Consider the following 25,067-nt stretch of genomic DNA (forward strand, 5'->3'; position numbering starts at 1 on the left):
CCGCACTGTACACTGGTTGATAAAGAGATAGTAGTATACTCGTAACAACTAGTATGACTGACTATGACGGTATAAAGAATGAAAAAAAAAACACGGTTAGGTGGTATATATTATAATACAATTATGGATGGACGGACTGCCTGCCGACTGCCGACACAGAGGTAGCCACAGCCGTGAACTACCGCACTGTACACTGGTTGATAAAGAGATAGTAGTATACTCGTAACAACTAGTATGACACTATGACGGTATAAAGAATGAAAAAAAAACCACGGTTAGGTGGTATATATTATAATACAATTATGGATGGACGGACTGCCTGCCGACTGCCGACACAGAGGTAGCCACAGCCGTGAACTACCGCACTGTACACTGGTTGATAAAGAGATAGTAGTATACTCGTAACAACTAGTATGACTGACTATGACGGTATAAAGAATGAAAAAAAAACCACGGTTAGGTGGTATATATTATAATAATACAATTATGGATGGACGGACTGCCTGCCGAGTTCCGACACAGAGGTAGCCACAGCCGTGAACTACCGCACTGTACACTGGTTGATAAAGAGATAGTAGTATACTCATAACAACTAGTATGACTATGACGACGGTATAAAGAAAGAAAAAAAAATACCACGGTTAGGTGGTATATAATTATACAATTATGGATGGACGGACTGCCTGCCGAGTGCCGACTGCCGACACAGAGGTAGCCACAGCCGTGAACTACCGCACTGTACTGTGTCTGCTGCTAATATAGACTGGTTGATAAAGAGATAGTATACAACAATATACTACTATACTGGTGGTCAGGCACTGGTCACCACTAGTCACACTGGCAGTGGCACTCCTGCAGCAAAAGTGTGCACTGTTTAATTTTAAATTAATATAATATTATGTACTCCTGGCTCCTGCTATAACAACCTGCAGTGTTCCCCAGTCTCCCCCACAATTATTATAAGCTTTTATACATTGATGTGCAGCACACTGGGCTGAGCTGAGTGCACACAGACTGAGTCACACTGTGTGACTGCTGTGTATCGTTTTTTTCAGGCAGAGAACGGATATAGCAGAGAACGGATATATTAAATAAAAGTTAACTTAACAACAACTGCACTGGTCACTGTGGTAAACTCTGTCTGCACAATCTCTCTCTCTCTCTCTCTCTCTCTTCTAATCTATTCTAATGGAGAGGACGCCAGCCACGTCCTCTCCCTATCAATCTCAATGCACGTGTGAAAATGGCGGCGACGCGCGGCTCCTTATATAGAATCCGAGTCTCGCGAGAATCCGACAGCGTCATGATGACGTTCGGGCGCGCTCGGGTTAACCGAGCAAGGCGGGAAGATCCGAGTCGCTCGGACCCGTGAAAAAAAAAGTGAAGTTCGTGTGGGTTCGGATTCAAAGAAACCGAACCCGCTCATCTCTAGTATTAATTAGAGATGAGCGCCTGAAATTTTTCGGGTTTTGTGTTTTGGTTTTGGGTTCGGTTCCGCGGCCGTGTTTTGGGTTCGAACGCGTTTTGGCAAAACCTCACCGAATTATTTTTGTCGGATTCGGGTGTGTTTTGGATTCGGGTGTTTTTTTCCAAAAACACTAAAAAACAGCTTAAATCATAGAATTTGGGGGTCATTTTGATCCCAAAGTATTATTAACCTCAAAAACCATAATTTACACTCATTTTCAGTCTATTCTGAATACCTCACACCTCACAATATTATTTTTAGTCCTAAAATTTGCACCGAGGTCGCTGTGTGAGTAAGATAAGCGACCCTAGTGGCCGACACAAACACCGGGCCCATCTAGGAGTGGCACTGCAGTGTCACGCAGGATGTCCCTTCCAAAAAACCCTCCCCAAACAGCACATGACGCAAAGAAAAAAAGAGGCGCAATGAGGTAGCTGTGTGAGTAAGATTAGCGACCCTAGTGGCCGACACAAACACCGGGCCCATCTAGGAGTGGCACTGCAGTGTCACGCAGGATGGCCCTTCCAAAAAACCCTCCCCAAACAGCACATGACGCAAAGAAAAAAAGAGGCGCAATGAGGTAGCTGACTGTGTGAGTAAGATTAGCGACCCTAGTGGCCGACACAAACACCGGGCCCATCTAGGAGTGGCACTGCAGTATGTATGTATAAAGAAAGAAAAAAAAACCACGGTTAGGTGGTATATACAATTATGGACGGGCTGCCGAGTGCCGACACAGAGGTAGCCACAGCCGTGAACTACCGCACTGTACTGTGTCTGCTGCTAATATATAGACTGGTTGATAAAGAGATAGTATACTCGTAACTAGTATGTATGTATAAAGAAAGAAAAAAAAACCACGGTTAGGTCACTGGTATATACAATTATGGACGGGCTGCCGAGTGCCGACACAGAGGTAGCCACAGCCGTGAACTACCGCACTGTACACTGGTTGATAAAGAGATAGTAGTATACTCGTAACAACTAGTATGACGACGGTATAAAGAATGAAAAAAAAACCACGGTTAGGTGGTATATAATACAATTATGGTTGGACGGACTGCCTGCCGAGTGCCGACACAGAGGTAGCCACAGCCGTGAACTACCGCACTGTACACTGGTTGATAAAGAGATAGTAGTATACTCGTAACAACTAGTATGACGACGGTATAAAGAATGAAAAAAAAACCACGGTTAGGTGGTATATAATACAATTATGGTTGGACGGACTGCCTGCCGAGTGCCGACACAGAGGTAGCCACAGCCGTGAACTACCGCACTGTACACTGGTTGATAAAGAGATAGTAGTATACTCGTAACAACTAGTATGACGACGGTATAAAGAACGAAAAAAAAACCACGGTTAGGTGGTATATATTATAATACAATTATGGATGGACGGACTGCCTGCCGAGTTCCGACACAGAGGTAGCCACAGCCGTGAACTACCGCACTGTACACTGGTTGATAAAGAGATAGTAGTATACTCGTAACAACTAGTATGACGACGGTATAAAGAACGAAAAAAAAACCACGGTTAGGTGGTATATATTATAATACAATTATGGATGGACGGACTGCCTGCCGAGTTCCGACACAGAGGTAGCCACAGCCGTGAACTACCGCACTGTACACTGGTTGATAAAGAGATAGTAGTATACTCGTAACAACTAGTATGACTGACTATGACGGTATAAAGAATGAAAAAAAAACCACGGTTAGGTGGTATATATTATAATAATACAATTATGGATGGACGGACTGCCTGCCGAGTTCCGACACAGAGGTAGCCACAGCCGTGAACTACCGCACTGTACACTGGTTGATAAAGAGATAGTAGTATACTCGTAACAACTAGTATGACTGACTATGACGGTATAAAGAATGAAAAAAAAACCACGGTTAGGTGGTATATATTATAATACAATTATGGATGGACGGACTGCCTGCCGACTGCCGACACAGAGGTAGCCACAGCCGTGAACTACCGCACTGTACACTGGTTGATAAAGAGATAGTAGTATACTCGTAACAACTAGTATGACACTATGACGGTATAAAGAATGAAAAAAAAACCACGGTTAGGTGGTATATATTATAATACAATTATGGATGGACGGACTGCCTGCCGACTGCCGACACAGAGGTAGCCACAGCCGTGAACTACCGCACTGTACACTGGTTGATAAAGAGATAGTAGTATACTCGTAACAACTAGTATGACTGACTATGACGGTATAAAGAATGAAAAAAAAACCACGGTTAGGTGGTATATATTATAATAATACAATTATGGATGGACGGACTGCCTGCCGAGTTCCGACACAGAGGTAGCCACAGCCGTGAACTACCGCACTGTACACTGGTTGATAAAGAGATAGTAGTATACTCGTAACAACTAGTATGACTATGACGACGGTATAAAGAAAGAAAAAAAAATACCACGGTTAGGTGGTATATAATTATACAATTATGGATGGACGGACTGCCTGCCGAGTGCCGACTGCCGACACAGAGGTAGCCACAGCCGTGAACTACCGCACTGTACTGTGTCTGCTGCTAATATAGACTGGTTGATAAAGAGATAGTATACAACAATATACTACTATACTGGTGGTCAGGCACTGGTCACCACTAGTCACACTGGCAGTGGCACTCCTGCAGCAAAAGTGTGCACTGTTTAATTTTAAATTAATATAATATTATGTACTCCTGGCTCCTGCTATAACAACCTGCAGTGCTCCCCAGTCTCCCCCACAATTATTATAAGCTTTTATACATTGATGTGCAGCACACTGGGCTGAGCTGAGTGCACACAGACTGAGTCACACTGTGTGACTGCTGTGTATCGTTTTTTTCAGGCAGAGAACGGATATAGCAGAGAACGGATATATTAAATAAAAGTTAACTTAACAACAACTGCACTGGTCACTGTGGTAAACTCTGTCTGCACAATCTCTCTCTCTCTCTCTCTCTTCTAATCTATTCTAATGGAGAGGACGCCAGCCACGTCCTCTCCCTATCAATCTCAATGCACGTGTGAAAATGGCGGCGACGCGCGGCTCCTTATATAGAATCCGAGTCTCGCGAGAATCCGACAGCGTCATGATGACGTTCGGGCGCGCTCGGGTTAACCGAGCAAGGCGGGAAGATCCGAGTCGCTCGGACCCGTGAAAAAAAAAGTGAAGTTCGTGCGGGTTCGGATTCAAAGAAACCGAACCCGCTCATCTCTAGTATTAATACATTGTTTTGTGCCCTATACTTAGTGAGAGCTAAATATTACGGAATTAACCTGTGATTGTATATAAACATATATATCAATAAAGGTGTGTACACACTGGAAAGATATATCTGCAGATCAATTGATCTGCAGATATATCTATGGACGGATCGGGCAGTGTGTTGAGCATACACACTGCCTGATCTGTCGGGGACTGACGTCATGAACTGGGCGGGCGTGTACTGTACACACGCCCGCCCAGTTCAGCTGTCAATCACCTTCGGCCACCGCAGCATGTGTACGGGCGGTCAGCCGACCGCCGTACACACACAGCGACGCGCCACTATATTGGTAGATATATTGGCCGTCGGCTGTGCTGCGGGGCCGACGTGATACGTCTGTGAACGACAGAGTTCACAGATGTATCGGCCGTACACACTGGCCGACGGACCCGCGATATATTGGCCGTTCAAGAGAACGGCCGATATATCGGCCAGTGTGTACGGGCCTTTAGAGTGCCACCACTGCTACATACTGTAGGAACCTTGTGCACTTCTTCATTATGGAAGCAATATGTCACCTTGCTGTTTCATCATCGCTGGTGATTGTGTTGGTAACAGGGCACTGGAAAAGAGGGTCCCAGGGATTCCATACACTTCCACAGACTGGGATGCAATATGCTCTGAAACCACTGCATTTAGCGGTATCACAGAACAGTGGGTGTGATCCAGGTCCTGACGGAGCAGCGGGGCATGCTGCTATGTACCGATGTCCAATATAATGAAGTGGTGCTTCAATGACGGAAAAGTGAATCAAATAAGTGTTGGATAGCAGGGGAGATTGAAACATTGCTTTGGTGCAATGCTGGGAGGGAACCCAGAACAATGGGGGTCATTCCGAGTTGATCGCTAGCTGCCGCCGTTCGCAGCGCAGCAATCAGGCTAAAAATGGGCATTTCTGCGCATGCGTATGAGCAGCAATGTGCACGCGCATCGTACGGGTACAAAGTTTGTTGTGGTTGTGCACAGGTTGTAGCGAAGTTTTCAGTCGCACTGACGGCCGCAAGAAGATTGACAGGAAGGGGGCGTTTCTGGGTGTCAACTTACCATTTTCAGGGAGGGTTTGCAAAAGCGCAGGTATGTCTGAAAAAACGCAGGCGTGGCTGGGCGATCGCTGGGCGGGTGTATGACATCAAATCCGGACACTAATAGGCTGAAGTGATCGCAAGCGCTGAGTAGGTTCAGAGCTACTCAGAAACTGCACAAACTTTTTTTTGCAGACCCGGCTGCACAAGCATTCGCACTTCTGCTAAGCTAAAATACACTCCCCAGTGGGTGGCGGCATAGCGTTTGCACGGCTGCTAAAACTATCTAGCGAGCGATCAACTCGGAATGACCCCCAATACCAATCACAATCAGCAACCTAATAAGTCCCCTCCTATCCATTACATTGGAGAATGTGCAAAGTTTATAAAACGCACAAAATATAATTTTATATTAATACATATTGGTGATCTGGGTGGGTCGGTGAATAAAAAATCCCTGATGGGTGTATAACAAGAAAGTCTCCCACAGAACCCTTACACACATGAGTGCACTGTAATGATTCTGCAGAGGAGTCAGCTCCTAAATAGCTGTATACTGGGCTTCCTGCATTTATTTTACTGAAGGCAGGTGTTTCACTTTCCCCGTGATAGTAGTTGTTTCCTGCTATTTTCTGTCTGTTCCGACTATACATGACCCTGACTACTTTCTGTAGCGCCTCCTGCCCTGACCGTTTGCTTTTATATTGACCACGGTTTTCTGCCAGACTTCTGCTTGGACATTGGTTCTAATTTCAGTCTTTGTGATACCTGTATATCCCTTATTATATGATCCTAGGTACAGTTTGATTAGTGTATCAAAATATTCCTAATGCCAGTAGATATATCTGAAAAATCCTCTATTACTGTGTGCATAAGACCTGGGATAACTGAGTACTGGCGAATATGTCTAGCACTATGGGAAAGAGTGCCCCTACAGGCAAATCTGGGAATTAGGCATCTGGCATCGCAATATGATCTTCACATACTGTATATCAAAGGTGGGTAGCAAGTTACGGAATTGATTTTATTTCTTCATAAAGAGTACAGGGTAAAGGGAAATTGCTTCTTGAGTCAGCGTTATTTTTACAGGCGAGGTTCGGCACTGAGAGATAAAGTTATTGCTTTACTATTGTACTTAATGCTCAGTATTCAGCAATCTATATACAAAACTTTGTGTGCAGAATTTATTGGGTATAAATCAAGCTGAGACCTTACCCAAACAGGATTCAGGATAGAAAATATTAATACTAATATGCTATTTAATCGGGTACCAGTCTGAATGTCAACAGGTTCTGAATGGCAACATGGATATTAGATCGACACGTAAAATGTCCACATTTAATATGTTGACACCCGAATGTTGACAGTACATGTTTATGTTATTTTTAGGGTTAGAGTCAGGTTTATGGTTAGAATAAAATAAGCATAAAACTGTATGTCAACATGGTAAATGCCGTCATTATATACATATTGACATTTATGAAAGTTGACCATTTCTCTGTTGACAGTCTGAATGTCAACATTCAGAACCTGTCAACATTTTGGTGTCAGCATTCTGAATGTCAATTTCTGCAGCGGGGTACACTGGGCTCCACAAGGATAGACATAGGGGTGTAGAGTAGGCTCTTGATCCGAGGCACAAACAGGCTGAAAAGCTTTGACCTTCTTCCCAGAATGCACAGCGCCGCCTTCTCTATAACCCCGCCTCCCTGCACAGGAGCTCAGTTTTGTAGTTGGTGCCGCAGATAGCAGGCACATAACAGAGGGGCTGCTCCAAGCAGCCCTAAGAAGAGCTTTTTTGAAGAAAATGTGAAGACTACAAGAGCAGCAGCGGTGTGTAAATGTCAGAGACATTCACTGCTGCAGCTCCAGCTCTCCCCTGTACACTCCCGAGCCCTGGTTGCCGGGTAACTACAGCAGGAGGCTCCGGTTTTCTTCATGGTCAGGCACACACGACGGGGGCTCTCCGGGATCGCGTGGCCGCGCTTCGGGAGGTGGTGAGTGGGTCCCGCTTGTGGGACCCATACTTTATCGCGATCCGGCGTGGTCAGTGGGAGGCGGGCCGCGCGCGCTGGCGGTGGACACTGTGGCAGTACAGGCGATCCCACTAGATCACCAGGGCATGGGCGCAGGTCAGGTTTTCTCTCTAAACCATTTTAATAGTAGCCCACAGTACCCGGTGGTTTTGCCAGCAGGGGGATAAGGCTTAGACCTGGAGCCCCTCCCCCAGCCCCAGGGCGCCATTTCCCGCAAATGTTCCCGCCCTGGAGCGGCTTATCTGTCTCTCCCTCACTCCCTGTCAGTGTCTGGGCGCCATTTTTCTCAACTTCACTGTTCCTGGGACTGCTTGGGCAAATCCTCCTGTGTAAAGCCGCCTGGTTGTCAGTGCTGTGACTTTACATGACACTTAAGTATTCTACCTGCCTTTTTAGACAGTGTTAGTTAAGAAAGAGTGCATTTAGTCAGGGTTTTCTAGTACAATTACCCTGTGATATACATCCAGTTCTTACTGTGCAGTGTTATATCTATTGACTACATAGCTATATATATAAGCTAGTCCAGTGCAGTATTATTGTTAGTAATAACCTCTGCATTGTACAAACTGTGACTATCTGTGTGTGCATAAGCTAGCTGAGTGGTGTCCATTTCGTGTCTCTCACTCAACTTGCTATCCCAATATTCTATAACCTGAGGGGGCTTCGTGCGTCAGGTTTTATATTTAGATAGGATTTTCACAAAGATATACTTTAATACGTATTTTTCTCTGTTATTTTAGTCACCATATCTCTCCTTTATCTCTGCTAGTGCTGACTACACTGCGCAGGGGTAAGAGGTATTGTGCTGTTGCCAATTGTACTGTGTTACCTGATACTGCAAGTTACATCATGTCTGCTTCTGAGGGTAATGGTTCTGGGGCTGAACACACTGCCGGTGTTGCTGAAGCCACAGATCCCTATGAGGAGAATATAGCAGCTGTGGGCTCTGGTTCTGGAGGCTCCTTGCCCCCCAGTGGGACTGTGGCAACAGAGGTACTTAATGACTCACCGTGGGCCGCTTTTTCCACGCTTCTACATACGCTAGTTAATAAACTAACACCCCCTATGGGACCCCATATGCCGGTACAACCGTATGTGGTCCATGCAGCTAACCCGCCGTGGGCGGACAACTTATCTGCTCAATTGAAGAAGTTGAACCAGTCCCTGACTACTAAAAAGTCTGACCCTCGCTCGCCCAAGCCCAAGCGGTCCTCTAAGTGAGCTCTTATCTCCTCGCAATCCACTGCTGTCACTGACACCTCGTCCGATGAAGACGGCACTTACACTGACCCCACAGATTCTGACACAGATACTGCTGATGGGGAGGGTAGTTCACATGTGGATGTTCCTGATCTTTTGGAGGCTATTAAGTTGATTTTACAGATTACGGATGATCCCGAGCCATCCGTCCCTCCTAAGAAACCAGATAGGTTCAAGCGTCAGAAGGTGGTTAAACAAGTTTTACCTCACTCTGACCACCTAGTGGATATACGTCAGGAACCCTGGGAAAACCTGGATAAGAAGTTTGTGCCTCAAAAGAAGATGCTGGCTCTCTATCCCCTCGCGCCAGAGCTGTCTAAAAATTGGGAAACGCCTCCTCCAGTACACTCACATGTGGCAAGGATGGTGGTTTCCTCAGCTCTACCTGTCACTACCATCACGTCTCTAAAAGAGCCTACGTATAATCATGTAGAGGGTTCTTTGAAAGCGATTTACACCCTTACGGGTGCTGCACAAAGGCCCACTATTGCAGCAACATGGGCTGCAGAGGCTATTGAAGCATGGGCCTTGGAGTTAGAAGCTGAAATCTCTTCTGACCATGCTAGACAATGCTTGTCATATATTGTCACAGCTTCTCGCTATATTAAAGAGGCGGCTTCTGATGCTGGTATCCTAGCAGCCAAGGCCTCTACTACGTCAGTACTGGCTCGCCGGATATTGTGGCTGAGATCCTGGTCTGTGGATCTGGACTCTAGAAAAACCCTGGAGGTACTCCCTTTCAAGGGAAATATTCTGTTTGGGGAGGACTTAAATAAGATAGTGGCTGACTTGGCTACTGCCAAAACTGCCTGTCTGCCAAGTACCACTCCTTCTGTGTCAAAGGCTAAAGGTACTGTACTTCCTTTCGCCCCTTTCGTCCTTCAGGTAAAGCAAAAGGTCAGGCGTACAACAAGCAGAACCGCACTTCCAAACCTGGTAAGCCAAAGCCCAAAAGAGCCTGGGCGGACCGTCAGCCAGCTTCCAAGACCGATAAGCCTGCCGCATGACGGGGCGGGCCTCCCCCTGGGGTATCCCAGGGTGGGGGGCCGGCTTCTAGGGTATACCCAGGAATGGTTGAAGACCACTTCAGATGCCTGGGTACGGGAAGTCGTTACTCGAGGTTACACCATAGCCTTCAAAAACCGACCCCCTCATCGATTTTGCCGGACAGACATGCCGTTGGACCAGACAAACACTCTACATTCGGTGGTATAGACCCTCCTGGATACAGGAGTTGTAGTACAGGTGCCTCTTGCGCAGAGAGGCCGGGGTTACTATTCTCCGCTGTTTATAGTCTCGAAACCGAATGGGTCCTCACGGCCCATTCTCAACCTCAAGGCATTGAATAGGTTTGTGAAGGTTTCCAAGTTCCGTATGGAAACCCTTCGCTCTATAGTTCTGGCCTTGGAACCTGGGGACTACATGGTCTCCCTGGATATACAGGATGCTTACCTGCATATTCCTATAGCAACGTCACATCATCAATACTTGAGGTTTGTGATTGGCAACCTCCATTACCAGTTTTGGGCGTTACCTTTTGGTTTAAATACGGCTCCGCGAGTCTTCACCAAGGTCATGGCGGTGATGACGGTGGTACTCCGCCGTCAAGGGGTCAGGATACTGCCGTATCTGGACGACTTAATCCTGGCAAATTCCCCAGAACTTCTCCTACATCATCTGGATATGACGGTCCGGTTTCTACAAGCCCACGGGTGGCTCATCAACTGGAAGAAATCCTCCCTGGTCCCTGCTCAGAGCATGGTGCACCTGGGAGCGCTATTGGACACTCACAACCAGAGGTTGTTCTTGTCTCAGAATAAAGTCCTGAAGCTTCAGGACAGGATTCGTTGCTTCCTTTCTCATCCGCAAGTGTCGATACATTCGGCAATGCAGGTGCTGGGCCTCATGGTATCAGCATTCGACATGGTGGAGTATGCTCATTTCCATTCTCGCCCCCTCCAGAGGCTGATTCTAGCCAAGTGGGACGGCCTGCCTCACCGGATCAGGTCTCACATGATCTCATTGACTCCGGAGGTCCGTCTGTCACTGCACTGGTGGCTCCAGGACCAACGATTGTGCAGGGGCCATCCCTTCTGGATATCCGACTGGGTCCTGTTGACGACAGATGCCAGTCTCAGAGGTTGGGGAGCAGTGCTGGAGCAACACTCCTTGCAGGGTCGGTGGACCAAGGAGGAATCTCTCCTCTCGATCAACATTCTGGAATTGCGGGCGGTCTTCAATGCGTAGAACCTGGCCCAGCATTTAATTCAGAACCGTCCTGTTCAAGTACAGTCGGACAACGCCACCACAGTGGCTTACATAAATCATCAAGGCGGCACTCAAAGCCGTTTGGCAATGAAGGAAGTCTCACGGATTCTACATTGGGCGGAATGCCATCTACCGGCCATATCGGCAATATTCATTCCGGGAGTCCTGAATTGGGAAGCGGACTTTCTCAGTCGTCAGGACGTACACGCCGGAGAGTGGGGCCTCCATCCAGAAGTGTTTCAACTCCTAGTGGAAAAGTGGGGCCTTCCAGACATAGATCTGATGGCGTCTCAACACAATCACAAGGTTCCGGTCTTCGGAGCAAGGACAAGGGATCCTCAAGCAGCATTCGTGGATGCGCTGGCGGTGCCGTGGAGGTTTCGGCTGCCGTACGTGTTCCCTCCGGTGTCACTCCTGCCCAGGGTAATTCGGAAGTTCAAGCAAGAAAGAGGAATTCTGCTTCTCATAGCTCCAGCGTGGCCCAGACGGCACTGGTTCTCAGACCTGCAGGGCCTATCATCAGAGCGTCCAATTCTACTTCCACAACGCCCAGACCTCCTCGTTCAGGGCCCCTGTGTCAACCAGGACCTAGCCCGGCTGTCTTTGACGGCGTGGCTCTTGAAGCTTCCGTCTTAAGGGCTAAAGGGTTTTCTGAGGCGGTCATTCAAACTATGTTGCGGGCCCGGAAACCGGCTTCGGCTCGGATTTACTATAGGGTCTGGCATTCTTACTTTGTTTGGTGCACATCTAACCGTTATGACGCTTCCAAGTTTAATATAGCCAAGCTGATGGCCTTTCTTAAGCAGGGCCTGTACTTAGGCCTGCGTCTGGCCTCCCTCAAGGTTCAAATATCTGCCTTGTCGGTGTGGTTTCAGAGAAAGATTGCGACCTTACCTGATGTGCATACCTTTACTCAGGGCGTGTTGCGTATCCAACCTCCCTATGTCCCGCCTGTGGCTCCTTGGGACTTGCCGGTGGTTTTGGAGGCGTTATAAGAGTCTCTGTTTGAACCTCTTGGTTCAGCTGATCTTACGTGGCTTTCCCTTAAGGTGGTGTTTCTGCTGGCTATTGCTTCAGCTAGAAGAGTGTCGGATTTGGGTGCCTTGTCTTGTAGTTCCCCATATCTGATATTTCACCGTGACCGGGCGGTTCTTAGGACTCGTCCCGGATATTTACCTAAGGTGGTTTCTTCGTTCCACCTTAGCCAGGAGATTGTGGTTCCGGCACTTGTTTCTCCTGATCTGTCTCCCAAAGAGCGGTCTTTGGATGTGGTACGGGCTCTCCGTATCTATATGAAGAGAACTGCTTCTCTTAGAAAATCTGATTCTCTCTTTGTGCTGTTTGGATTTTACAAACGGGGCTGGCCTGCTCACAAGCAAACTTTGGCCAGATGGATTAGAAAGGTGATTGCACATGCTTATGTGAAGGCTGGTCTCTCGGTTCCTGCTCACATTACGGCCCATTCTACTCGGTCTGTTGGACCTTCTTGGGCGGCCCGCCGTGGTGTGACCCTTGAACAATTGTGCAAGGCGGCTACGTGGTCCTCTGTGAACACGTTCATAAGGTTCTATGCCTTCGATACTGCCGCTTCCCAGGATGCTTCCTTTGGACGCAGGGTTCTTGTGCCCGCTACAGTGCTTCCCCTCCCATAAGGAACTGCTTTAGGTCATCCCCTATGTCTATCCTTGTGGAGCCCAGTGTACCCCGCAGCAGAAAACGAGTTTTATGGTAAGAACTTACCTTTGTTAAAACTCTTTCTGCGAGGTACACTGGGCTCCACAAGGCGCCCACCCTGACGCACTTAGCTTCTTTGGGTTGGTATGGCATTAGCCGCTGACACTTCTCCTGTCGTGAGAGTGTGGTGTATGTGGCTACTAACCGCTGTTGTCTCTTTTTCTGCTACTGCATTGGCCTGGTTAACTAAAAACTGAGCTCCTGTGCAGGGAGGCGGGGTTATAGAGGAGGCGGCGCTGTGCATTCTGGGAAGAAGGTCAAAGCTTTTCAGCCTGTTGGTGCCTCGGATCAAGATCCTACTCTACACCCCTATGTCTATCCTTGTGGAGCCCAGTGTACCTCGCAGAAAGAGTTTTAACAAAGGTAAGTTCTTACCATAAAACTCGTTTTTTCCTTCCACACCCAGTTCATTTTAATATTAAAATAGCCATCTACTGGATTATCGCAAGTTGATTGTGTCTATATATTTCCATAATGATATGTTATTATAAAAATGTGGTAGTGGTGGTAATATAATATGATGGGCCATTTACTAGTAAAATGTGGCCAGTTCTACCCTGCCATACACTGGGCTGATTAGCACCTGTCTAATAAAAGCAACCATTCTATAGGCTGCTGTGGATGGTGTGATATTTATTTGTAAGTGTAACAAATAGATGTTTGCAAACCTCCAGGCTTTATCCATTTAAGAAACTATACAGTGTTTATGCATCAACCTTTAGTATTTGATTATCACTGTGCACAGTAGGCTTTCTTTAAATAAAATCATTGTATATAAATTGTTTCTCTCTCTCTCTCTCTCTCTCTCTCTCTCTCTCTCTCTCTCTGTATGTATATATATATATATATATATATACACATATACACACACACACACACACACACACACATTTTTATATACAAATTAAAGCAATTGAAACATTGAAAACCCGTCTGGCTATTGTGAAAACTCCTGTTGAGTGCCGCCTGCAGCATGGTATGTTCATGTTGGGGATCGAATCTCTACACCGGCAGGGCACCCAGGTAATAGCTTTATTATTCAAGGAGTGCCGATCTGCATGTTATTTAGATAGATAGATAGATAGATAGATAGATAGATAAATAGATAGATATTTAATGCCATCCCATCCCACGATTATGATTCCACACATTAACCTTTGCATGTTCTTTATTCATTTCAGCTTTCATTTCACATTTGCTTAGGGGAATGCTTATATTCTTATTTTCATCCATATCCGACATAATTACATGTTCTTGGACTCCTGAATCACTGCACTCTCACATTCTGCATAGCGCTTCATTAAAGGCTGGTAAATCTAGAGGAAAACAAGTGTCAGAGAAGGATAGACATTAACTTTCATTAATATGAACTAATACAGTTTTATTCATATTAGAGCGCTCCGGGCGCTTGATATCGTACAGTTAATAAAAATTGTCTCTGTAAAGTGCTTGAGGTATCGAGGTGAGTTGTATTTTCTATACAACCACTTGTCAGGATTATAACACACCGCTGTCCTATTGTTGGAGGAGGTCACTGTACAGAAGTTCCACTGTGTCCTATGCAGATGTGCAGGCACTAGACCTCAGTCTGTTATCCTAACCTCCAAGACTTCCATGTGATGTACAGTATCAAGGGAATGTCTGTGTGACCTCTTCAATTAATAGATACTGCACAGTCTCTCTGTATTAGTTTGTGCAATGTCTCTTATGAATGATTTATTATGGTAATTATTTTATACAGTCACTGTCCTAAGGCAATATGTACAGCAAAAAATCCACTGTGCCTTGCAGTCTGTACGTATGTCTCATTCTCGCTCCAAATAGGAGACACTGGAATTTTTGTACACTGACCTCAAACAACAGGACATCCTGGAGGTGTGAGCGGAATCATCCTATGGTAACTGGCACATAAATGCATACTGCGACAGTAACTCACATATAATTGAATATGCCCCTCTGAGCCACTGGCTCTTCTTGTTTCACCTGTGCCCTCAACCAACTAAAAAGTACACTCTACCATAAGCAGGGCCCTCCATAACCTTTGGTTTTATGTCTGCGTTCATTTTGTCTACACTGTAGGCCCTTGTTTTATGAATGTCTTATTCTGCCCTCCTCTCTGGCACTGCCGAGCACTGGTGGCACCTTGCAAATCTATGCTAATAATGGTATCCAGTCTTTAGGTCGACATTCATTAGGTCGACCACTATTGGTTGACATGGTCATTAGGTCAACATGGCAAAGGTCGACACATGAAAAGGTCAACATGAGTTTTTCACTACGTTTTCATACTTTACGATCCACGTGGACTACAATTGGGAATAATAACCTGTGCCGAGCGCAGCGGTAGTGGAGCGAGGCACTTTGCCTGAAGCATGGCGAGTGAAGCCAGCCATGCGAGGGTACACGGTGCACTAATTGGGGTTCCCGGTCACATTATGAAGGAAAAAAAAACAAAAATAAAATAAAAAAACTCATGTCGACTGTAAATGCATGCTGTGCATCATGGGAGATGATGTCATGCCGAGGTGACTCACTTCCTGTTTGTCTCCTGTTACTTTCACTTGGTGTTTGGCTCGTGCTGAGTAAAGACCTGTATTATACACTGATGCTGCAAGTGTCGTCCTGATTTTGTTGTTACACATCTACATGGTGTCAGAACTGGGATACCATGGCACAAGGTCTGAGGAGAATAGATCCACTGATATTTGATGAAAACGTGGCTGACAACTGGCTGAGGTGTAAAAGGGAATGGCACATATACTCCATAGCAGGCCTTTCACACAAATAAAAAAAAGTCCAGGCATACACACCACGGTGGATTAACCAGGTTGAAACGGAGCCAGGGTGTTAATCGGTTCGCATGATAGTGTAGACCACTTGAATGAAAAGGGCAAAATATTTATCAAACTGAGAACAAAGCATACGAACAAGGTGGCCATATTCAAACTAGACTCAGGAGCGAAGTGCAATGTCATATCCTACAAACAACTACGTAAAATAGATCCAACTGCACAGATAAACCCACGAGACAAGATCAACTTGATAGCTTATGGTGGCCAGATCATCACCACACTGGGTACCACAAAGCTAAAGTTTACCCGTGCTGATTTGCTATTCCACATTGTGCATCAAAAGGTTAAACCATTGCTAGGCCTCCCTGACAGTATGAAGCTAGGCATTCTCAAATTGGGGCCTGAGGTACACGCAATACAGATGACCGTCCCAGAGACAAAAGACTTTTGGGATTTATTTGATTGCAGTACAGTTGGCAAGCTTCCTGTTGTGTACCATATGAGGCTGGATGACTCCATTGTACCTACTGTCTGTGCCCCCCTGAGGGTCCCTATCGCAATGAAAGACAAAATCATTAAAGAGATCCACAGAATGACTCAATTGAGTGTCATTGCCCCCATAGAGGAAGCAACACAGTGGGTGTCCGCCATGGTGGCCGCATCAAAAAAAGGATGGGACTGTACGTCTTTGTATTGATCCAGTACACTTGAACAAAGCACTGCTGCGTCCATATCACCCTCTCAGCACCATCGAGCAAGTGATTGCTGACATGCCAGGTGCCACAGTTCAGTACCCTGGATGCAAAGTGCGGATTTTGGCAAATCCATTTGGACAGAGCTTCGTCCCTGCTCACCGCTTTCATGACCCTGATAGGGCGGTATGTCTTCCTTCGCATGCCCTATGGAATCACTACGGGCAGTGAGGTCTTCCAGCGTTGCATGGAGCAACTGTTTGCAGGCTAGCCCTGTGAAATCATCATCGATGACATCCTGGTATGGGGCCGCACCAAGGAAGAACACGACCAGCAGCTGCACCAGGTACTTGTAAAAAGGGCCCGTGCTTTGAAATTCAAGCTCAACCCAGACATATGCAAGTTTAGAGTTACAGAAGTGGCATATGTGGGCCACATGCTCACTAGTCTAGGCGTCAAACCGGATCCAAATAAAATCACTGCCATCCATTCCTGGGGATGACCAATTACCTGTCTAAATTTGTTCTGAAATACAGTGAAACCACAGCACCTTTGCGGCAGCTACTCCACCAGGACTGAGAATAGTGCTGGCTGAACGCATACAAGGCTGCTGTTAATCGACTGAAGACCATGCTGACAAATCCACTGGTCCTGCAATACTTCAACGTGCATGATCCGGTAGTCCTCTCTGCCGACGCTTCACACAGTGAAGAGGGGTCGTGTGCCTCCAACACCGCAGACCGGTGGCTTTTGCTTCCAGGGCTCTCACTGACACTGAAACCAGGTATGCACAAACTGAGAAAGAACTGTTGGCACCGGTGTTCGCCTGCAACCGTTTCCATGACTTCATCTATGGCCATCCTGTCACTGTGGAAACCGACCATCAGCCTCTCATCACCATACTGAAGAAGCCCATCCACTCTGCTTCTTCTCGTATTCAGGGCATGATGCTCAAGCTGCAGCGGCACAACCTGGATGTCATATATAAGCGAGGCAAAGAAATGTACGTTGCTGACGCTCTGTCTCGAGCCTTCCTTTCGACTACTGAAATGAACGCTGCTGAGGATGACTATGAGGTCATGGCTGTGGAGGTGCTCCCTACCAAGCAGCTGGAAGAGCTGTGTGCTGCTACACTTGCAGATGATCTTTACCAACGTCTCTCTGCTGTAATTCTCAAAGGCTGGCTTTCCTCTTCCAAGGAACTGCCGCACTGCCTTCGCTCCTTCTACTGTATGAGAGATGAGCTCAACGTGTCTGATGGTGTCATCCTGCGGGGTCATTGCTTCGTGATTCGAGCTGCCCTTCAGATATTCTACACCCAGAAGATGCACCAGGGCCATTGCGAACTGGAGGCTAACAAGCGTAGGGCCCATGAAACCACGTTCTGGCCCTCCATGTACGGTGACATTGACCGTGCTGTCTCATTTTGTGCACCCTGCAATGCCTTGCGTACACACCTGCCACGGGAGCCCATGCTGCTCCATGACATTCCTGATTTTCTGTGGTCCATTCTTGCGGCTGATCTATTCGAATGGAGGGGGAAGGAGTACCTGGTACTAGTTGACTCCTATTCAGGACATTGTCACATTGTTGCATTTGTTTCATCTATGTTCTGCATCCTTCCAGTTTGAAAGGAGGGATGTAAATGCATGCTGTGCATCATGGAAGATGATGTCATGCCGAGGTGACTCACTTCCTGTTTGTCTCCTGTTACTTCCACTTGGTGTCTGGCTTATGCTGAGTAAAGACCTGTATTACACAGATGCTGTAAGTGTCAGCCTGATTTTGTTGTTACACATCTACATCGACCTTTTTCCAAGTCGACCTTTACCAGGTCAACCTAATGACCATGTCGACCTATTTCAGGTGTCAACCTAGTCACTGTTCGACCAATAGTGGTCGACCTAATGACTGTCGACCTCGTTACTGTCGACTCAATGATCCACACCCGCTAACAATAGCATCTCTAGGGTCGATAATCAGACTGATGTAGCGGCACGACAGGATTGGCGGCAGAGCAGCATGGCAACTTGTTGCATTCTCCTGGCAAACAGCGGAAACATTGACAAAACTTAACAGCAAGCAGCAGTTTTAGTTACTATATCCATTAAGTAGTGTCAGAACGGTAAGAGGCTATATTCATAACAACCAGATTTTAGAATCTGATAGTCTGTGTATATGTAAATTACCAAATTGTCTACTCTAAATCATTTCCTCCATGACGCAAGGTGAGGCCCCTGTCTGCAGATGCCATCTGTTCATTGTAAAATGATTCAGGCTTAACTGTTTAAAAAACAATAAATACATTGGTGTACATTTATTTTTGATTACTGAAACCAATAATATTTTTACATTGATCATTTTTACAAATAGCTGCTAAATATCTTTATTTTTCTCTAGAAAGTCTGAAGAATTTATTTTAATGATTGTTTCTGGGAATTTTAGTCTTCAACAACAAACACAGAGAACCATTTCCATGACGTTAGATATAGTTGTAGGTACAGTATCTGCTATTTTGCTACATATTTTATCACACTTTACACATTGAGATGTATTAAAGCTGAACAGCTAAATTCAGTTGAGTAGGGATAGTGTCCTATGTCTGGGACTACGTGTGAAGACACTCATTAGGTTGACCGCTATTGGTCGACATTGACATGGTCGACATGGACAAATGGTCTACACATGAAAATGGTCGACACATTCAATGTCGACACATGAAAAGTTTGACATGAGTTTTTTTTTTTTAGTTTTTTTGGTGTAATTTTCTGCGTAAAGTGACGGGGAACCTCAATTAGTGCACCGCTTCGCACGCCATGCTTCGGGCAAGGTTACCATTCGTAGTCCACGTGGATTGTAAAGTATGAAAATGTTCCAAAAAAGGGATTTTTTTAATAAAAAAAATGCATGTCGACCTTTTCATGTGTCGACCTTTCATGTGCTGACCATTTGTCCATGTCGACCATGTCAATGTCAAACCATTAGTGGTCGACCTAATGAGTGTCGATCTTAACATTGTCGACCATCTGAACGGATACCAGGCAGCCCGCAGGCTGCAATTAAAAGGATTTTTTTGTCCGAAAAAAGGCTTGAAAAGAAATTAGCGTTAAAGATCCTGTTTGTAGGTGCAGCGACCGTGTTAATCCATAGGTCTGGGAACTTATCCCAGATTCTATGTGGTAATTTACCAGGCTAGAAAAAGGGTCTCTAATTGAATAGCTCTAGGCATTAAAGCCACAGGCTGCCACCCTGTATCACCTGGGGTAAATTACCGCTACATCTGAATTCCCCCCTATGAGTCATGAATCACAACTGTGTGACTTCCAAGCTCTATAATACATTACAGTAAGAGGTACATTATCCTTTAAAATATACCCATTTCCTAATGAACGCTACATCAATGATATCAGAACTCACAGATTATAAAACATGACATCCGCACTCACTTTTATTCAGATATTATGTAATACTTATACATTTATTAGCATCATGTGTATATATTACAGCAATGCGTAGAGGAGACATCATATTTAGAACTTAAAAAACTTATTTCAAAAGTTTCTTTGTTAATGAGTAATTTGGACATAATATGATACATTTAGAAAATGCACATTATCCTGTGTGGAATTAGACAATCATTATTAGAAATGTCACACAGGTAAATGTACCTTGCTATAATCTAGGATATCAGTGTCACTTCTCACATTACCATGATCTGTCCCAGCAACTGGTAATAAATGACCCACCCGGCCTGAGGCCAATTACTGTCTCTAGTCAGAGAAATATAATAATAATAATAATAATAATAATAATAATAATAATTTTATTTATATAGCGCTGTCTCCACCAGGACTCAAGGCGCTTTACAGACATCAAAAACAATGCACATGATACAGAGGATTTGAGTAATACAGCAATAGATCAGCAACACAGACATAAAAGAAAACCTTAAGCACACAGAAAGCATAATGCATGATTGGTGTAGGCATTTTGGATAATAACTTCCAAGGGTTGTGTATTCCACCCTCACAAGGTACCAGGTGTGGCAGCCATCTTGGGCGCACAGCGTAGGATTACCCAGGGTGGAATAGTCTACCCCTAGAAGAGATGACACAAAATGGGGGTGATTTCAGAGTCCTACAGTTCAGAGTAGGGTTCCATCAAAACCATTAGGCCTATGTATTTTTTATCCCCCCTTCCCCCTTCCCACCATCTATAAAAGGGGTGTAGTAAGGTATGCCGGCAGCCGGGCTCCCGGTGATCAGCATACCGGCGCTGGAATCCCGACCGCCAGAGCCGGCCCTAACCAATATGATGCCCTAGGCAAGATTCTGTCTGGCGCCCCCTAGCACCGCCGCTAGTCCCTGGCAGGAGTCAGCTGGCAGCTCTGCTAATGTTGGGACGCCTTTTGTTTATGAAAATGCTTTGCATTACTATTGGCTAGGATGCACAAGCAGCTTTTGCTGATTAAAATTATATGCAGCATGCCTATATTCTGTGTGCGTCTGCGGATGTATCTGCATATGAAATGCTACATTACAGTGATTTCCAGGAATACACTGCAACGTTTCATTTCATATGCACACAGACTATAGGCATGCCGGTATCCCGACAGCCGGCCACCTGAAGACCACCCCTATAAAAGTAATGACAGAGTCAATTCCATACTCAGCACAACATGGGTAATTCTGAATGCAATGTACTGGGTCAATTTACAATTTCAAGTAATAATAACATACAACATATTTCCTGAATCTTTTATTGCAAACGTTATGTTTCTAAAGATGCTGACATGTGTGTCAGTGTGCGATACATGATAACTTGTGGTCCCATGAACAAAATGTCACTGTAATCAGTTTCCCTGGCATTTATAAAAACATCCTATTTCAGTGAATGAATGTAGAAAAAAACTATTGGTTACCTTTTCTGCATCTGGTCTTGGGGTTACTACTAATCTGTGTTCAGCCGGTTTGAAGACATCTGTACCGGACAAGGGTGATGAATGCATAGCTAGTCCTGAAATACAGAAACAAATGCTGTCAGGACAGGAAGTTGCATAAGGAGCGACTGTACAAATGTACTGCTTCATTGAATGGTGTAACTCCTGCAGACAACATACCGTAGGTTAAGCCTCATAGTCGCCAGGTGTGTGGGAGGCACCAAGGGGGAAGGGTGGGTACAGAATACTGGAGTCCGCAGCCTAGAGTGTCAGGACATCTTTGTAGTCTGGGCCATGTGCTGCCTGTAGTGTTAGGGAGACTGTGTGTGGTCATCTACACAGGCTACACTGCTTACTGTACATCTAGGTGGCCTGCCATCTCTTGCACTTTATCTCATCCGCGCTGTACCCTACATAGAGAGTACAGAAGCCCTGCAGAGAAGGAAATGCAGGGCCTAATTCAAACCTGATCGCAGCAACAAAATTGTTCTCTAATGAGCAAACCCATGGGGGTCAATCCGACCTGTTCGCACGCTGCCATTTTTCGCAGAGCAGCGATCAGGTCACTACTGCGCATGCATACGCACTGCAATGCGCAGGCGCATCGTACGGGTACAAAGCGGATCGTTGCTGGCTTTAATGAAGAATCCATTCGCACAGGCGATCACAAGGAAATTGACAGGAAGAAGGCGTTTCTGGGTGTCAACTGACCGTTTTCTGGGAGTGTTTGGAAAAACGCAGGCGTGTCCAAGCGTTTGCAGGGCGGGTGTCTGATGTCAATTCCGTGACCAGACAGGCTGAAGTGATCGCAAGGACTGACTGAGTAAGTTAAGACGGGTGTGGATCATTAGAATGACAGTGTCTAGGTCGACATTATTTAGGTCGACCACTATAAGTCGACAGTCACTAGGTAGACAGGGTCAGAAGGTCGACATGTTCTAGGTCGACAGGTCAAAAGGTCGACATGAGGTTTTTTTGGTGTCGTTTTCTTCGTAGAGTGACCGGGAACCCCAACTAGTGCACCGTGTCCGCTTCGGGCAAGGTTTACCGATCCAATCATAGTCCACGTGGATCGTTAAGTATGAAAAAGTTTAAAAAAAAAGTTTTTTTTTTTAAATGTCGACCTTTTGACCTGTTGACCTAGAACATGTCGACCTTCTGACCCTGTCGACCTAGTGACTGTCGACCTATAGTGGTTGACCTAAACATTGTCGACCTAGACACTGTCGATCTTCAGACCGGATCCCGTTCAGACCTACTCAGTAACTGCACAAAATATTTTTGCAGAGCTCGGCTGCACCGGCGTTTGCACACTTGCAAAGCGAAAATACACTCCCCCATAGGCGGCGACTATCTGATCGCAGTGCTGCAAAAAAATAGCTAGCGTACGATCAACTCGGAATGACCCCCCCATGTGCAGTGCAGGTAGGCAGATATAACATGTGCAGAGAGAGTTAGATTTGGGTGGGTTATTTTGTTTCTATGCAGGGTAAATACTGGCTGCTTTATTTTTACACTGCAAATTAGATGTCAGTTTGAACTCACCCCACCCAAATCTAACTCTCTCTGCACATGTTATATCTGCTCCACATGCAGTGCACATGGTTTTGCCCAATACAGAACAATTTTGCTGCTGCGATCAGGTCTGAATTAGGCCCGCAGTCCAGTAGAACTGCTATCAGCAGGCCAATAAGAAACAGGTGATTGGGATGAAGATCTGCCGCTGGTGCCACCATTTCTGTGGGACTGCAGTCAGAGATGGGAATGTGCAAGCCCACTATTAAATATTTAGCCACCCTAATAAATTATCTTTTTTTGTCTTTCTCCTAAAATGCTGCTTATGCAATCCTCAGTAACATATATATATAGGTGGGGGTCCGGACGCACGGTGGGTGGGGGAGGAGCGGTTGCGGGGGTGCCACGGGTGGGGGAGGGGAGGGTGCGGGGGTGCTGCGGGTGGGGGAGGGGGTCCGGAGCCACCGCGGGTGGTGGAGGGGGGTGGTGTGGCTGTGCCACGGATGGGGCCCGGAGGTACTGTGAGGGGGGAAGGGGCGGGTAATGCTTCTCATGCTTCTCCTCCTGGAAGCAGCTAAGCTGCTGTCCTCCCTTTGGCAGTGGCTCTCCCGGAGACTCGCACAGCAGCCAAGCAGCCAGTCACTACTGTTAGCGCTGGTGTCCCAACCAGCCGCATTACAGGGAAGAAGATGCACTCAATAAACTACAGCTCCCAGCAGGTCAGTGCTAAGGGCTGCTGGGAGCTGTAGTTTATTTAGTGCGTCTACTTCCCTGTAATGCAGCGCGTTGGGACACCGGCGCTAACAATAGTAACTGGCTGGCAGAACTGACTGACTCGCTGAATCAATGTAAAAGGTGAGAGTGCTGTGCAGTGTCACTGCACACCCACTGCACTGCACAGTACTGTCACCTTTTACATTGATTCCGTGTCCAGACATTACCCCCCGCGATATCACCCACTCTATCCATTACATTAGCCATCTTGGGGATCCAAGCTGGCAGCCCAGGTGCTGTGTTGCAGAGTCAGTGCCTCTGGGTGCGGCTGTGGCGGGGAGGCACTTCTGTGACATCACGCGCAGCGGAGGCTCGGGGCTCAGAGAGTATGCGGCACAGGGAGGTCTATGAAAGCCTTCCGCTGCGCCGCTTTCATACACATCTATGCCGGTGGCCGCAGCAGCTTTGTTCCACCTGCGCCGCTGCTAGGGAGTGGGGTTTGTTGATGCTGGAGGGGGCAGGCGGACTGGCAGCAGGACATAGGATGCTGCAGTAAAAGGATTTCCCCCCCCCCCTAATCTACAGCGCAAAGACTTGCTGCAGATGCAGTGGCATACCCTCCAACTGTACCTTTTTGGCAGGTACAGTACCTTTTTTTTATGGTCTGTACCGATTTTTGGCTCTCCAAACTTCCATTGAAAGTATAGGAAAAGGGGTGCCCCCTTTTCGAATTTGTACCGATTTTTATGTGTAAATTGTTGGAGGGTATGTTGCTGTAGATGCAGTGGGCCTATTTTGGGGTATGCAAATTCATACCCCAAATTCAGCAATTCAGCCCCATTGTTAATCATGCTCTGGGAACACACAGCAGCCAAAGGGCAGAGCCTCCCATTGGATGTAACCTGTGTGGGAGGGTGTTACTTGCTCAATCAACTGTGGACTGGGTGTGATAGACCTGCTGCTAACCCAATGAGAGCTCTTAGCCAAGCCCAGCGTTATACACACATTCACTCTGGGCTATTATATAGGGTATATATATAAAATCTTATCTAGAGTCTTGGGATGAGATGACAGTGTTGGGGAATGTGGTACTCTGTCACTCACAAGATATATTGGCACCTTCCCCTACACTCTGAGCTCTAACTAACTTTGAATCCCTAACAGGGGAGAGATTGGGTGGGTTACGGCATGGGGGTAGATTGGCGACATATGATGATGAGGGGGATTGATTACATGAAATGACATGGGTGGTGCTAGAAACGCCCCAATGCCAGTGCTAGAAAGACACTTGCAGAGAATATCTCTCTCTTACTTTCCCTGGGTGCAGACTGTAATATGCTATGCA

The 25,067-nt window shown here is 46.2% G+C and overlaps 1 protein-coding gene across 2 annotated transcripts in view; it reads right to left on the minus strand.

The window, feature by feature from the left end:
* Positions 1 to 14,220: 14,220 nt before the first annotated feature.
* XYLB (xylulokinase) overlaps positions 14,221 to 25,067 on the minus strand; it is a 509,150-nt gene continuing 498,303 nt past the window's right edge. For both annotated transcript variants that reach the window (XM_063921841.1, XM_063921840.1), the window contains exons 18-19: positions 21,476 to 21,570; positions 14,221 to 14,386 (exon numbers count right to left, since the gene is read on the minus strand). In XM_063921841.1, the coding sequence (XP_063777911.1) occupies positions 14,315 to 14,386; positions 21,476 to 21,570 (167 nt within the window). In that variant the 3' untranslated portion in view covers positions 14,221 to 14,314. The remainder of the gene's footprint in view (positions 14,387 to 21,475; positions 21,571 to 25,067) is intronic.

This window comes from Pseudophryne corroboree, chromosome 5, assembly GCF_028390025.1.
Source record: "Pseudophryne corroboree isolate aPseCor3 chromosome 5, aPseCor3.hap2, whole genome shotgun sequence".
NCBI lineage: Eukaryota > Metazoa > Chordata > Amphibia > Anura > Myobatrachidae > Pseudophryne > Pseudophryne corroboree.